We start from the raw sequence: 13,166 nt of genomic DNA, 5'->3' as shown, positions 1-13,166 counted from the left end.
TCGTGTCAATTGCTAAATTTTTTACAACATATAATAATATAACTGTTGACCCCTAAAAATTTACCAACTTTTGGTTATTATCAATGAGCAGCAAACTGAGTCGGTAGAGACAGTTTGATCAAAACAGTCGACAACTTGAAGAGAATCGACAATGTAATAAAGACACATGCAACAAAGATTAGCTATCCATGAGAACCTTCCCCACGGATGAAGTCGCTTGACACTGTATGTAACTGTCAAGTAGTGATATTTTCAAATATGTAAGTTTTTTGTAATTAAATGTTGCTTATTTTCACTACCTTTGTATGTAATCATCATATGTACTTGGCGATAGAGGTTATAAGTACCCCAAGTGTATCCAATGTAAAGTACCTTAATCAATCACAAAACACAACGTTCTTCTGCAAATTTGTTTTTATCTTTATTTTCCTGCGTTTCACATAAGTCACAACCATTGTTCCCAATGTTGTACTTTTGAAGTCCTTGTCATTTATTTTCGGGTCTAAATTCAACAAAGGACCCTTCAAAACCCTTATCGATTCATAACGATCCATTCATATTTTTAAAGGATATTTCATCATTTTTTGCATGATCAGAGGAAGACATTTTGTTGATTTGAGGAGACTACAATGGCAAGAACTAAAAATCAACAAGAGTCGACAATGCTGCTGGCAACAATTTATTACTACAAACTGAAAATTAGTCAATAGTGGATCGATTAATATTCTTAAAGGATATTTCATCATTTTCTGGGAAACATTTTTTCGGCATGCTCGATGGAACACATTTTGTTAATTCGAGGAGATTGCGATAGCAAGAGCTAGAAATCAACAAGAGTCCTACAATGCTACTGGCAAAAACTTGTTGTGAAAAATTGATAACGAGACGTTGGACAATTTGATACTTCAGCAGCTAGGAGGTTGCAGAATATAATTGTTGTGAGAAAGTTGATCTTCTGATGAAATAGTGTCAACTACGTCACTTATCACACGATCAATGCTGTAAATGACGCTCTATCAAGGCTAGGATCGTCCAATGGATACGTTCCTAGTCCTCCATTTTATTGATGCAGTAATGTTAGTTAGAGTAGTTAACCCCTATAAGGATTATGCAAAGGCCTGAATCTTTAAATAAAAAATAATCAGGCTATTGTTGGTCAAAATATCCAAATTGGTAGGAATAATTTGTTTACATGAATCATAAGCACAAAATGCCAAAGAAAATTATCCGAAAAGCCTTAAACCTATTGCACCGTGGCCAATTCTGTTCTAAACTTTTCAATTGTGCCAATTTAGTCTTAAATCTTTTGATCATTTGTCAATATAGTCCTTTCACACAATTGTCCAAATAACAAATTTAACACTCAATTGGGAAGACTTGAAAAGGTTTAAGATTGAATTGACACAATTGAAAGGATAAAAGGATATATCAAGTGCCAATATTTGTGTACGGCGTTCACTTTGGTGCCAATTTTTTTTGCCGGCTCACTTAAGTGACAAATCGAAGAAAAATTGGTCACTTAAGTATCAATTCTGGCCAAACAATCGATGTGGCAAATATTTTAAAAAATAAGTCCATGTGGCAATTTTTTTAAAGAATAAGTTAATGTGGAAAATTAAGCTAATTTTTGAAAAAATTAAATTAAATTTAAAAATAAGCTTAAAAAACTTAAAAAAAAAAAAAAGCAAACCCAAGTTGCGGCGACCGGGCGAGTTGCAGAGAACTCCAACTACAATGAAAATCAAGTTCAGGCAATAGTTCACCGTCTCCGGCAAAAGTATCATCACTGCTCGAAAACCGATTCATCTGCAACTAAAGACATCTCGAATACTCTCTTAAAGCAAATGCCATAAAAATTTTATTTTGCCTTTTTCCTTTTCCTCTTCTAGTGATCTTTCCGGTGAACTATTCAGACTCTATCAATTTAGAAATCCATCCATGGTAGATTTTGTCGAATGAAGTCAGAAATTTGAAAGTACAAAGGCAAACTCGTTACCACAAAATAAGAGCAGTTAGAGAATGCCACTTCGGCAGAGCAAAGAAAGAAGAAAAGAGACGAGTTTTGGTCCTTTCTTTGTCAATGTAGAAACCCAAAACTCAAACAGAACTCAAAAAAATAGAAGGATAAATTCTAAAATTGATTTACAGAGGAGAGAACCAGAATTTCGCAGTGCACAATCAAGATAACCGTAGCTCGAACAAGAAAAAGGGCTATACATTAGGCAACTAGAAGGAACCCCGCTGTGGCTACGACCGGTTTTGGCAGGCCCCCCAAGATTCGACCGGTTCTCGGTGCTAGCTGTGGTGAGACTTGACCTCGCTAGGTCTGCAAGGTCGACCCTTGCCGGCCATCGGCGGGGTTGCCGGCCCATCCCCCACCCTCGCCGGCTATTCCTAGCTGATGGTGGTGCTGTCACAAGGAGAGTACCGTTGCAACTTGGGTTTTCTTTTTCTTTTTTATTTTTTTAAAAATTTTAGCTTATATTTTAAATTTTTGGATTATTTTTAATTATTATAATAATATGTGGAATTTTTTATTATTAATTTTTGTTTTTTTTTATTATTGTTGACTAGATCTTCTAGTGAGCCACGTAGACGTCACTTAAGATTTTTGGAAACGCTCATCGGAGTTGGCACTCAAATAATCGTTTTTCAAAAAAATGAGCACTTAATTGATTAAAAAAAATTGATACCAAAGTGAGCGCCGTATACAAATATTAGTACTTGTGGTGTCCTTTTTCCCAATTGAAATGTTTAATACTAAATTGACGAATCATCAAAAGGTTTAAAACTAAATTCCCATAATTGAAAAATTAATGATTGAATTGGTCATTGTACAATATGTTTGAACTTTTTGGACAAAAAGTTATATATATTGTTTTATTTTTCATTATGTGAAAACCATTTTAGGTAATTAAACCTCTTTTTTATTTTTTGGTCGAATATGTAGTTAAACCTTGTAGCCATTGAATATTTTACTACTTTCGAACCAGGAATATCGAGAAAAGTACACTAGAAGTGCCATAACTTGTGTACGGCGTTTACTTGAGTGCTATAACTTTCAAAACGTTCACTTAAGTGTCATAATTTTCAAAAATCGTTCACTTGAGTACTACGTTGGAGCAAAATCGTTCACTTGAGTGCTACAAGAACTTTTCCGCGCGTGCTACGTAAGCTTTTCGGCGTGCTACGGTAACTTTCTGGCGTGCCACGTCGGTTTTCCGGCATGCTACAGTAACTTTTCCAGCGTGTCACGTCAACATGGCACTCAAGTGAATGGTTTTTGAAAGTTATGGCACTTAAGTGAACGTTTTGAAAGTTATGACACTCAAATGAACGCCGTAGAAAAGTTATGGCACTTCTAGTGTACTTTTCCCAGGAATATCTAAGGCAAAATCTGGAATGGTAAAAAAAAAAGGCTAATGAAAGTATGAGGTGGATGCCAAAAAACCTATTTCTACGTATGTACTTTGGCATAACATGACAGCTGGGTATATGAACTGTACTACAATGATAGACGCGTGAAATTTGGCCGTTGGAAAGCATATCAACCAAATGTGACAATTTTGTGCTTTTAGAGAAGGTCTTTCATGTACCTAATAAATGCCCGAGTGTCACAAATTTACCTTATGTTAGTTTTTATTAAATTTTATAGTCAATTTGATGAATTGGATGACACATGGTAGTTGGCGATTATATAAATTTGATGTTTTTATACTCCATTTGTTATAGGTATACCAGTTTGGGACTTTTTGTGGTATTAACCATATCTAATGGAAACTAATGAAGGGTAAACTTATTACAAGTGTACAAGTTTAAGATTTTTGATTGTCAAAAAATAGTTTGCGGTAAATTTGTTATAGGTATACCAGTTTAAAGTTTTTGATAATAAAAAAAATAGTTTGGTATAAATTTATTACAAGTGTACCCGTTTGGGGTTTTTGGCAGTACTAACCTTACTTTCTAAAAGGGATGAGCATAAAATTTTCCTCAATTAGATAATATGAATTATAAGCGCAAATACTACTTCAACAAAATTTGGTCCATTTTGAATTTATATATAAATTTTAATTTTTCATTACGTGAAAACCATTTTAGGTAGGTAATCTCGGCCATTGAATACCACATTAATTTCGGACCAGGAATATCTAAGACAAAATTCGGAATGGTCCCAAAAATGGCTTATGAAAGTCTAAGGCGGATGCCAAAAAACTTATTTCTAAGTACGTACTTTGACATAACAAGGCAGTCGAGAATATGAATTGTACTAATCAATGGCGGATGCGTGGAATTTGACCGTGGACAAGTAAATCAACCAAATGTGGAGATTTTATGCTTTTATAGAAGGCCTTTCATGTACCTAATAAATGCTTGACATGGCACGCACTTTACACGTGACATGGATACATATCTGTATCTATAAATTTGACCGTATCTCAAGAGAGAGTCGCGCATTCAAGGGTTCTCTAGTCTAGGTCTTTCAGATTTGTGAGTTCACGCCTCTTACAGTAAACTCAATTGTAAGTTCATTTCATTCTCATTCTTCGCCCTTTCGATTGGAGTATCTTTTTCCTTTCACACATTTTGTCCATCTATAGCATGCTTCCATCCATATTTTGATAATAGGCACGAAGAAGGTATGATAATTCACCTCCACAATTGCGATGTTGATTGGAAATTTGCATGATTTCGAGAAGATCAAGTGCAACATAATCGTTCGGAGAAATTTTCCCTTGCTATTTTTTGGTTGCTATTTCTCTTTGGTCTTTAATTTGTATGCACGATGGTAAATTAGATCTATGAACACAAAATCATATAATATGTTTTCATTTTTGCACTCTTGTAAAATGACTAATATGACGTGTATTAAGTGCCGAATAGACAAATCCAAATTTGGCACGTTTGGAAGTCATCTCCTGTTGAAATATAATTTATTCAATCCTTATGGATATAAATTCGATCGAGATTTGCTTTGGTTAATTTGCAGGATGGAACATCGAAATTGGAAATTGCAGGTCGCATTGAAGATCCGGAAAGCTTACAGACGCATCAATGGTTTTGTTGGGGCATATGATTATCACTATAATGTGCACCTCATTAAGGTAATTACGCAATGATTAGTCTATCCTATTTATTTACTTGTCTGCGGTGGTTGCTAGGGATTTAACCTAGACAACTTAAGCATACACTCCAATTAGAGGAGTCAACGTGGTTTTCTAATCGATTTTACTTTTAGTTTTTAGTTTTGATATTTTGCAACATTTTTCCATAATTAGTTTGGTCTTTAATTTTGCTTGATCTATTGAATAATCATATTGCACGAGAAAACTAAACAATCTATTTATTCTTTCTAGCCAAGAAAAGAAAAATTTGTTTTGGTGTAATGTATGGTTAACCTCATATTTTGCCGGGTATTTAATTTTTTTTAATTAGTCACATAGATATATACACACATGATAGAAAGATTTTTAATTTCTGTAACGAAATTACTATCAAGTTCCATTAAAAATCAGCATAGACAACGTCATTAAAATTATCATTGTCGTGTTGCTTTTTTTTTTTTTTAATATTGTTATTATCAATTTTTGCAAATATTTTCCATTGAAGATACAAACTAAACATGTTTGAACTTAGAATCTTTCAGTCAAATTTCATACCCATTTTGTCAAGTACAAAAAGGAAGATACAACTTACATATAGGTTTTTCAAAGTTTGAAAAACTCCAAAACTGGTAAAGGTGGGATTAACTTACTTCTTAGCATTAATTAATTTCCAATTTCAGAACGTAAACAGAGCCTTGTCTTTCTAGTTCACGTTGTCATGTTTATAGGTCAATTTTAGCTGTCTCGCACAATTATTGATCTTACTCACTTACCATATGGACATCTCTTACCTTCTATGTGTTTCGGTATTATCCAAATTAAACTCATCCAACACAGTCTAATATTGCTCGATTAATTACTTACTCACTTTAGTTCCCTATTTAAAACATTACGAATTGGGAGGATTAGCACTTTATAAATGCCCTACTAACTCATATGCTTTTTCTTCGTTAAAAAATTGGTTTATGCTTTTGTAATGTTGTAGAGTTTCTTCATATTCTCGTGGATTCTTCAATATAGAAATTTGAGTTGGTCGGGTTACTAGCGAATCTAGTGTTCATGGATAATGAGATGTCCTATGCTCATGGAGGTGGAATACCATCTCAATCTGGTTGGTCTACTGGTTTTTCTCAAACTAATGGTTTGCATGATGATATTCCTGAACAACAATCGAGTTCGACATTACCCTTATTGGTTCCAGCTCAGAATTTCATCCCTGAGCCCTGTATTCTTGGGCAGGGTGGAGGGGAAACTGATAGTAGCCAGTTTGGCCCTGACATTAGCCAAATGCTAGACGACCCGTTTAGGAATCTCGGCCACCGACGCGCCTATTCCGAAATTCTGACCTGTCCTCACAATGGCATTAACTTTGATGGTGATCTCGGTGTTCTAGGCGGCGATTACGCGCCTTTCTTTTCTGATGTGAACGAGGAGCCCGACTTGTATGGCATATACTTGGACACGGATAGACTTAATATCTCGTCTGCTATGCCACCTTTGTTTCAGGTGGGAGAACCATCCTCCGCGGCTGATGCCGTTCTGCCTCCTCCTCTTCCTCCTTCTGCTGTTGCTGCGCCATTAGCTGCAGCTATAGGACCTGCATTGGGGCTTGGGTTGCGTTATGAGAGGCCCAGGATGAGGCACCAACACAGTCAGTCCGTGGACGGGTCGACGATTATCAACCCGCAAATGCTCGCTTCGAGCCCCAAGGGGCCCTCAAGAGTGGAGAGAAAGAAGGCTCTTTCTACTGCTCAGCTCACCGAGTTGGCCTTGGTCGACCCGAGGCGTGCCAAGAGGTAGTTATCTCTCTTGAAACCTGTAGCTGTGTTAGATACTGTTCGTACATGCTCCAACTAATATTTTCATGTAGTTTCACTTCGTTGTAATGGAACAAAAATAGTTTTCTATAGGTTATTTTATGATATCTTCTCATATTAAGGTAATATCTTTGGTGGTCTTAGGATCTTGTCGAACAGGCAGTCGGCTGCGAGGTCGAAGGAGCGGAAATTGCATTACATTGCTGAGCTCGAAAGAAAGGTGCAAACCTTGCAGACTCAAGCCATAGCACTGACTTCTCAGTTGACCCTCTTGCAGGTATACTCTAGCCAACTTAGTGAATTATCTATAATTATATATAGATAATTCATTGTGCAACATATTAATAACATGATAATGATTGCTCTTCTAATTTGTTCGGCGACCTTATTCTCATTAGCATGTGCATCTTTCTCAAACGCTTTTGGATTCTAATATTGACAATCATGTCTCCTTTATTACAGAGAGAGATAACTGGTCTGAATACTGAAAACCATGAGCTGAAGTATCGGTTCCAAAGTATGGAGCAGCGGGTTCAATTGCAAGATGGTAAGCATGGCTGTGTAATGCCTCAGCTTTAAACAGCCCTTTATGATGCTTAGAGCTCCGTTGGATTTCTTACGAAACGTTTACAACTTGTAGCGTAACTTTTCCTCCCACTGTGGACCTAACTAGATAATGTATGCTCCCGTTGTTTTCTCGACAGCGCTGAACCATGCGTTGAAGGGCGAGATCAAACATCTGAAGGTGCTGACTGGCCAGGCCATGCCCAACGGTGCACCAGCCATGATGCCTTTCACTCCTTTCGCACCACGCCCTCTGTTTTATCATCCTAACAATAGTGACCAGCGCCCACTTATCGCCGCTCAGCAGCTCCAGCAGCTGCAGATTCAGCCCTCAGAACCACAGCTTCCCTTTCGGGTTCAGCATCAGCAGCTGCCTCTTCAACTTCAGCTGCCACAGCTGCAACAGCCAACCAGAGACTTCAGCTTTCGCGGGCCCGTGCACTTGGCGATCCAAGGTGATAACCATGCTGCGGATAATTCTTCTACTTAGGGGAATTGAGCAAAAGCCCATGGCGCCATAGCACATTCAAAGACTTGATATATTCCTTTGTTGTGCTGTGGCACATACAAAAACTCAATAATTTTCTTTGTTGTTATTCCGGGATATTATCATAGTTTCCATCCGGACATAGCTTTTTTTTTTTTTTTTTCATTTCGGATGTTGTCGTCCTTTTAATTGGACTTTTCTCCTGCCTTTTCTAGTTCCCCTTTCCAATACTATCATACTTTCTATTGGTTATCCGATTTCATTATCGATATGGTTCAAAGTCGGAATTTTCACAGGTTCATATAGTTCTATGTTGTTATTTCCTGATATTATCCTGCTTTCTATTTGACACTGTTCTCTGTCGTCATTTCAATTATTATTGTGCTCTCAGTTGGACATTTCTTCTGCCATTTCTAGTTTTTCTGTCCGGGAGAAGTCCCTTTGTGTAATTCCATAACTTAGAACCATCAATCTACTGTTATACATTGTTTTACTTGTTATCGTCATGGTCTGAAATCGTAGTTGTTACCATCGTGACGTGCCTAAAAACGTCCCTAGTAACGTCATTACATCGATCGGTGCTTGTGAAGCTATAACGTTGTTGTCTTGTAAGACTTGGTTCCTTTAAATTCCTGTTCATTCTGCAGATCCTTTGGTGGTTGTTGAAGTTGTGTTGCAGTGAAAATAACTGGCTGTACTATTTTGCAACTTATTTTGCTTTATCAAATTGCTAACCGAATTGTCAAGTTACTTCCATACGATGGTTTTGTTACTTCTCACTTTGAGATAACTTACTGTTATTCTACAGAAGTAAAACTATTTACTTTGATGGTTACAACCTAGAAAAGGGGGAAGGTTTTGTCAAAGCTCTCGCCTAGCAGGAAGGACTTTTTCTACTTGAGGAACGGGTGATTCCAATCCTGAATTGAGATAAAAGAAGTGGCTTTTGACCCGATAGGCAACGAGACACAATCTTGAGGGGGCCAAACATGGCTACGCCTCTTGATGTGCTCAGCTACGAGTCGAATTAATTCAGCAAGAAAAAGATGGTCTGACCTTTAGTTTAATTAGGCACCTAAAATAGAGAAATCGTGTAAATATCCCGATAGTTGATAAGTAGCATTTTTAGAGTATGGAATAAGAGGTCGATTATTAGACGACCTTACCCAAGTAAATAGAATGCCCAAATTGCCATTAGCATTATTTATGCTTGGTATCTACAAAATAGAATAGAAGCTTCGAGACCTCCTGGTAGGCAACATTAAGAGTATCGAAGTTATATGTGAAATGAAATAAAAGAATAGTTTATATGGTTGGTGTGTGAGCCATAGTAGAGAAAAGAGATAAAACATTCAATTATAAAAATATGTCATAAAAAAATTAAAAAGTTATAGAACAACCAAATGAAAGATTTAAAAGTAAGACGCATTGCACCTAGAATATTCTTAATTATTAAGAATATTTAAATGTAAAATATTAGCTTGACGAACAAGAAAAGAGTGTCTAGAATATTCTCCATTATTAAGCAAAAAAATTAAATGTAAAATATAGGCTTGGAGAGCAAGATAGAACATAAGGACAAAATATGATTAGAAAATAGTTGTCTTGGAGAATAAGCCAACAAATACAGACGAAACTGACTTAGACAGCAAGTCGGAATAGGATGACGACACGTGGAAAGAGCAAAAGACAAATCCGACTTGAGGAACAAGTTAAAAATAAAATAGAAAATAAATATAATTTGGCCTAGGTAACAAACCAAGCACAAAAAGACAAAATAACATTAGAAAAAGTAACTTAAGGTATTAGAGTACTCTAGATTCATCATGCGACAATATAAAATAATATATCTAGAACATTCTATAATTTATTTAGAAAAGGCAAAAGAAGTTAATATTGCTACAAATTAATAGATTTAAATAAGAAAAATAAAAATAAAAATGATATACAATGTACTAGAGTAGGCGTGAATTAAAGGAGACTTCTAGAGCTTCAAATAATCTTAGGTGGCTTAATATGAAAGGATGACACATAACAAAACTTGGAAAACAAGTCAAGGTTTAGAAACATGTGACAAATTAATAAACTTGGAGAACAAGTCAAGTGTTCTAAAGGAATTCTCTAGAGAATCAATGTGACAAAATCACCTTGGCTCTTGAGATTATGTGAGAGGCCAATAATTGAGGAGAAAATGACAAACATAGGAAACCTAAACTTGTCTTGGGCAATAAGTAGCAATTAAATAAATTTAATAAATGGAAAATTGGCACTATAAAAGGGAGCTCAAGAAGCCATTTCATCTCACTTGAGCCCTCATAAAATTCGGCCACCACTCCCTCTCTTCCTCCCTCAATTTCGCCCCCCTCTCTCTCCTCTCCCTCTCACTTTATTCGGCCAGCAAGTATTCAAGAACTACCATCACTGAATCTCAATAGAGATTGACAAGCACTAGCACAAGCAACCGACAAGTTTCTTATTTTACGATCATCGACAAGTTGTAAGTAATATCTAACCCTTACCTAGGTCATATAGCTTTTCTATTTTAATGCTTGCTTGATAAGTATATGTGATGCATATGCTCCTTGTTCTTGCTATCTTCAATAGTGAGAATATATGATATGATATGATATGATATGCTCCTTTTTCTTGTTATCTTTGATGGTAAAAATATATGATACGATATGATATGTTATATGCCTCACCAAAAGGTGAGAGGGCCTTAAAGTGTACGCCATATGAAAAGAAGAGTGGAGCCATTGTGCATATAGGAAAAAGAATTGAAAACGATTCATTTATGATATGTTAGCTTACATAATGAATTGTGATTAGCTTATTTCCTACGTTTGGTTTAGATATTGCATACTGGGATTATGAATCTCATTCCTTATTTTTTATATTGTAGGTAATGGCTAACCCTCCAACTTCGCTTTTTGGTATGGTTATGTCTACTGAAGTCTTGGGTTGATATAGCAGATGTAGATTGCGAAATAACATATTGACAATATACTACGACTGTATGGGTAAACGAAGGAACGGCGAATTTTGTACCTCATAATTATGTGGCATGGTACCTCATCTTGGAGGGCGTCCTTACTGGACCCTTTCCCGACTACGAACATCCTCCGGGAAATCCGAGTGGTGAATGGCCATGGTGGGCTAGAGATGACATGAAGATGGAGCAACCCTTTTGGAAAGGAAAGTAATAAGAAGATGGATGGCACGTGAACCCCTAGGTGTTCGAGGTTGGTGGAGGAAATTTTGGGAGCCCACGAGCAACTTTTTGGGGCTACATGCTACAACGAAGTAGAAGACCTTGATAGAGCCTTGTATATAGTAAGATGCCTATGAGTATGTCGTAGACCGACATAAGTGTTGTAAATGAAATGAATACAAGAAGCATATGTGTAATATTAAATGTTATCTAAGGTTCCCTAGATGATCGAATAATATGAAATGAAGTCGCTGCCATGTACGAATCGTAACAAGAAACAAAAATTAAGGGTCGATTATGAGGACGGTGTACATGGGACACCATATATCCTCCCTTGCAACGTCACGACCTTGCAATCCGCATATTGTCTCTGTTTATAGACGGCGTTAAGCTGTAGTGCTCTTGGAGGGATTTCAAGAGACCGAGAGTTCCGAAGGAGTTTATATCTCCTATAACGGATACAAGGATCGTGGCAGGGACGTCACATAGTTTGCTCAAAATAGTTAATAATTTGAAGAGAATCAATAACTCCCCAATAAAATTATCAACCAAAAACATCTATTATTGACGTGAACTTTCCCCAGGGATGAAGTCATCAACACCACCTTGAAACTCCCAAAATAGCGGGATATGAAAATATGTAAGTTCTTGTAAATAGGTGTTACTTAATTATAGAAGATTGCGGAGTAACTTCTTGTAACTATAAATAGGATTATGAAGTTATTTGGTCTTTCACATTCAATAACTGTTGTATGTAACCTCTATGTATAACTGTCGGTAGAGGGTTATAAACACCTCATTTGTATTCATGGGAAAGGACCCCCAATCAATCACATAACTCATCATTCTCCGATAAATTTATTTATTTTTATCTTTACTTTCTTGCATTTTACATCACTGGCATAGATTGTTCCTAGTGTCCCACTTTGCAATTTCTTGTCTTTTACTTTCCTGTCCAAAATCAACAAAAGACCATGCACAACCTTTGTAGATTCATATCTCCAATGATAGTTTTGAAGGATATTTCATCTTTTTTAGTGAAGCAATAATATGGAGAGTTGATGATTCCCATGAAAGTATTCATTTGCAAATATTATATTCACTCAGAGTATGTTCAAGTTTCGAAATTAGATAGAGAACTCACGATCAACTCTATTACAAGTCGAACTCTGTCATGAAAGTTAAAAGATAAAATAAATAAGAACGACACGATTCTTTAAGACATTGGAATATGGCTTGACTTAGCCAACACGTTCTTAGCAACAATTAACACCAATAGTAATATGATGAAATCCTAAACAAACATATACCATATCATATAGAGGTACTTTCTCAATTTGTTTCATCTCCTCGTGCTCTTCATAGCAAATCTAATTTTATGAATTGTGATTTTGTTTTCAACTTGCAATCGATAATGTTGTGTTAATGAGAGATTTAGTCAGATAGAAAATCATGTCTTCCATGAGCAAATTAGATTATAGCCTAATTGTATCGCCTCTTGCATCTTGAATTGCATCATCGAAGTTGTCCATATATATCTTAACAGAGAATACTCCTCTTATTTTTTTTACTTCTCACAGTAATCTTTGAAGTGCAGACAAATTAGTACATTGTCACATACCTTATGTTTTAAATATTAAAATGTATAAAAAAAAAATCTCAATGCACTTTTACCAGTTCAATCTAAAACTGTTTAATCGTGTCAACAGAGTATTAAACTTTTTCACATTTTGTCAATTGAGTCAATTTGGCTAGTTTTGGTCATAAATCGCAGACATAGATAATATCGTCTTACGAAGCACGATTGGTGTTGACGTGAAAAGTTTTTGAATAATATTTTTATATTTTTCTCAATCTTCTTTTGTTTTTCTTCTCTTTTCCTTTTTTTTTTTTTCCTTTTCTTCCTTACTTTTTCTTTACTATGGCGGGAGAAAATTGCCGGGCCCTTGCTAGGACCCGGGCAAGGCAGCCTCGCCTGGGGTTGT

The 13,166-nt window shown here is 36.1% G+C and overlaps 1 protein-coding gene across 1 annotated transcript; it reads left to right on the top strand.

Moving 5' to 3' along the window:
* Positions 1-6,161: 6,161 nt before the first annotated feature.
* LOC115745250 (probable transcription factor PosF21) lies at positions 6,162-8,184 on the top strand. Its single transcript, XM_030680696.2, has 4 exons — positions 6,162-6,898; positions 7,064-7,196; positions 7,382-7,466; positions 7,624-8,184. Exons 1-4 carry the CDS (start codon positions 6,162-6,164, stop codon positions 7,971-7,973), a joined length of 1,305 nt encoding a protein of 434 aa, XP_030536556.1. The 3' UTR covers positions 7,974-8,184.
* Positions 8,185-13,166: the final 4,982 nt, after the last annotated feature.

Source organism: Rhodamnia argentea, chromosome 1 (assembly GCF_020921035.1).
Source record: "Rhodamnia argentea isolate NSW1041297 chromosome 1, ASM2092103v1, whole genome shotgun sequence".
Classification (NCBI taxonomy): domain Eukaryota; kingdom Viridiplantae; phylum Streptophyta; class Magnoliopsida; order Myrtales; family Myrtaceae; genus Rhodamnia; species Rhodamnia argentea.
This window is presented reverse-complemented; position numbering and strand designations above follow the sequence as displayed.

Excerpts from the sequence above, each read along its gene's own strand:
- LOC115745250 (XM_030680696.2), top strand. The coding sequence starts at position 6,162 with ATGGATAATGAGATGTCCTATGCTCATGGAGGTGGAATACCATCTCAA. Across the intron at positions 6,899-7,063 it reads GACCCGAGGCGTGCCAAGAG|GATCTTGTCGAACAGGCAGT; the intron begins GTAGTTATCTCT and ends TGGTGGTCTTAG. Across the intron at positions 7,467-7,623 it reads GCGGGTTCAATTGCAAGATG|CGCTGAACCATGCGTTGAAG; the intron begins GTAAGCATGGCT and ends TTTTCTCGACAG.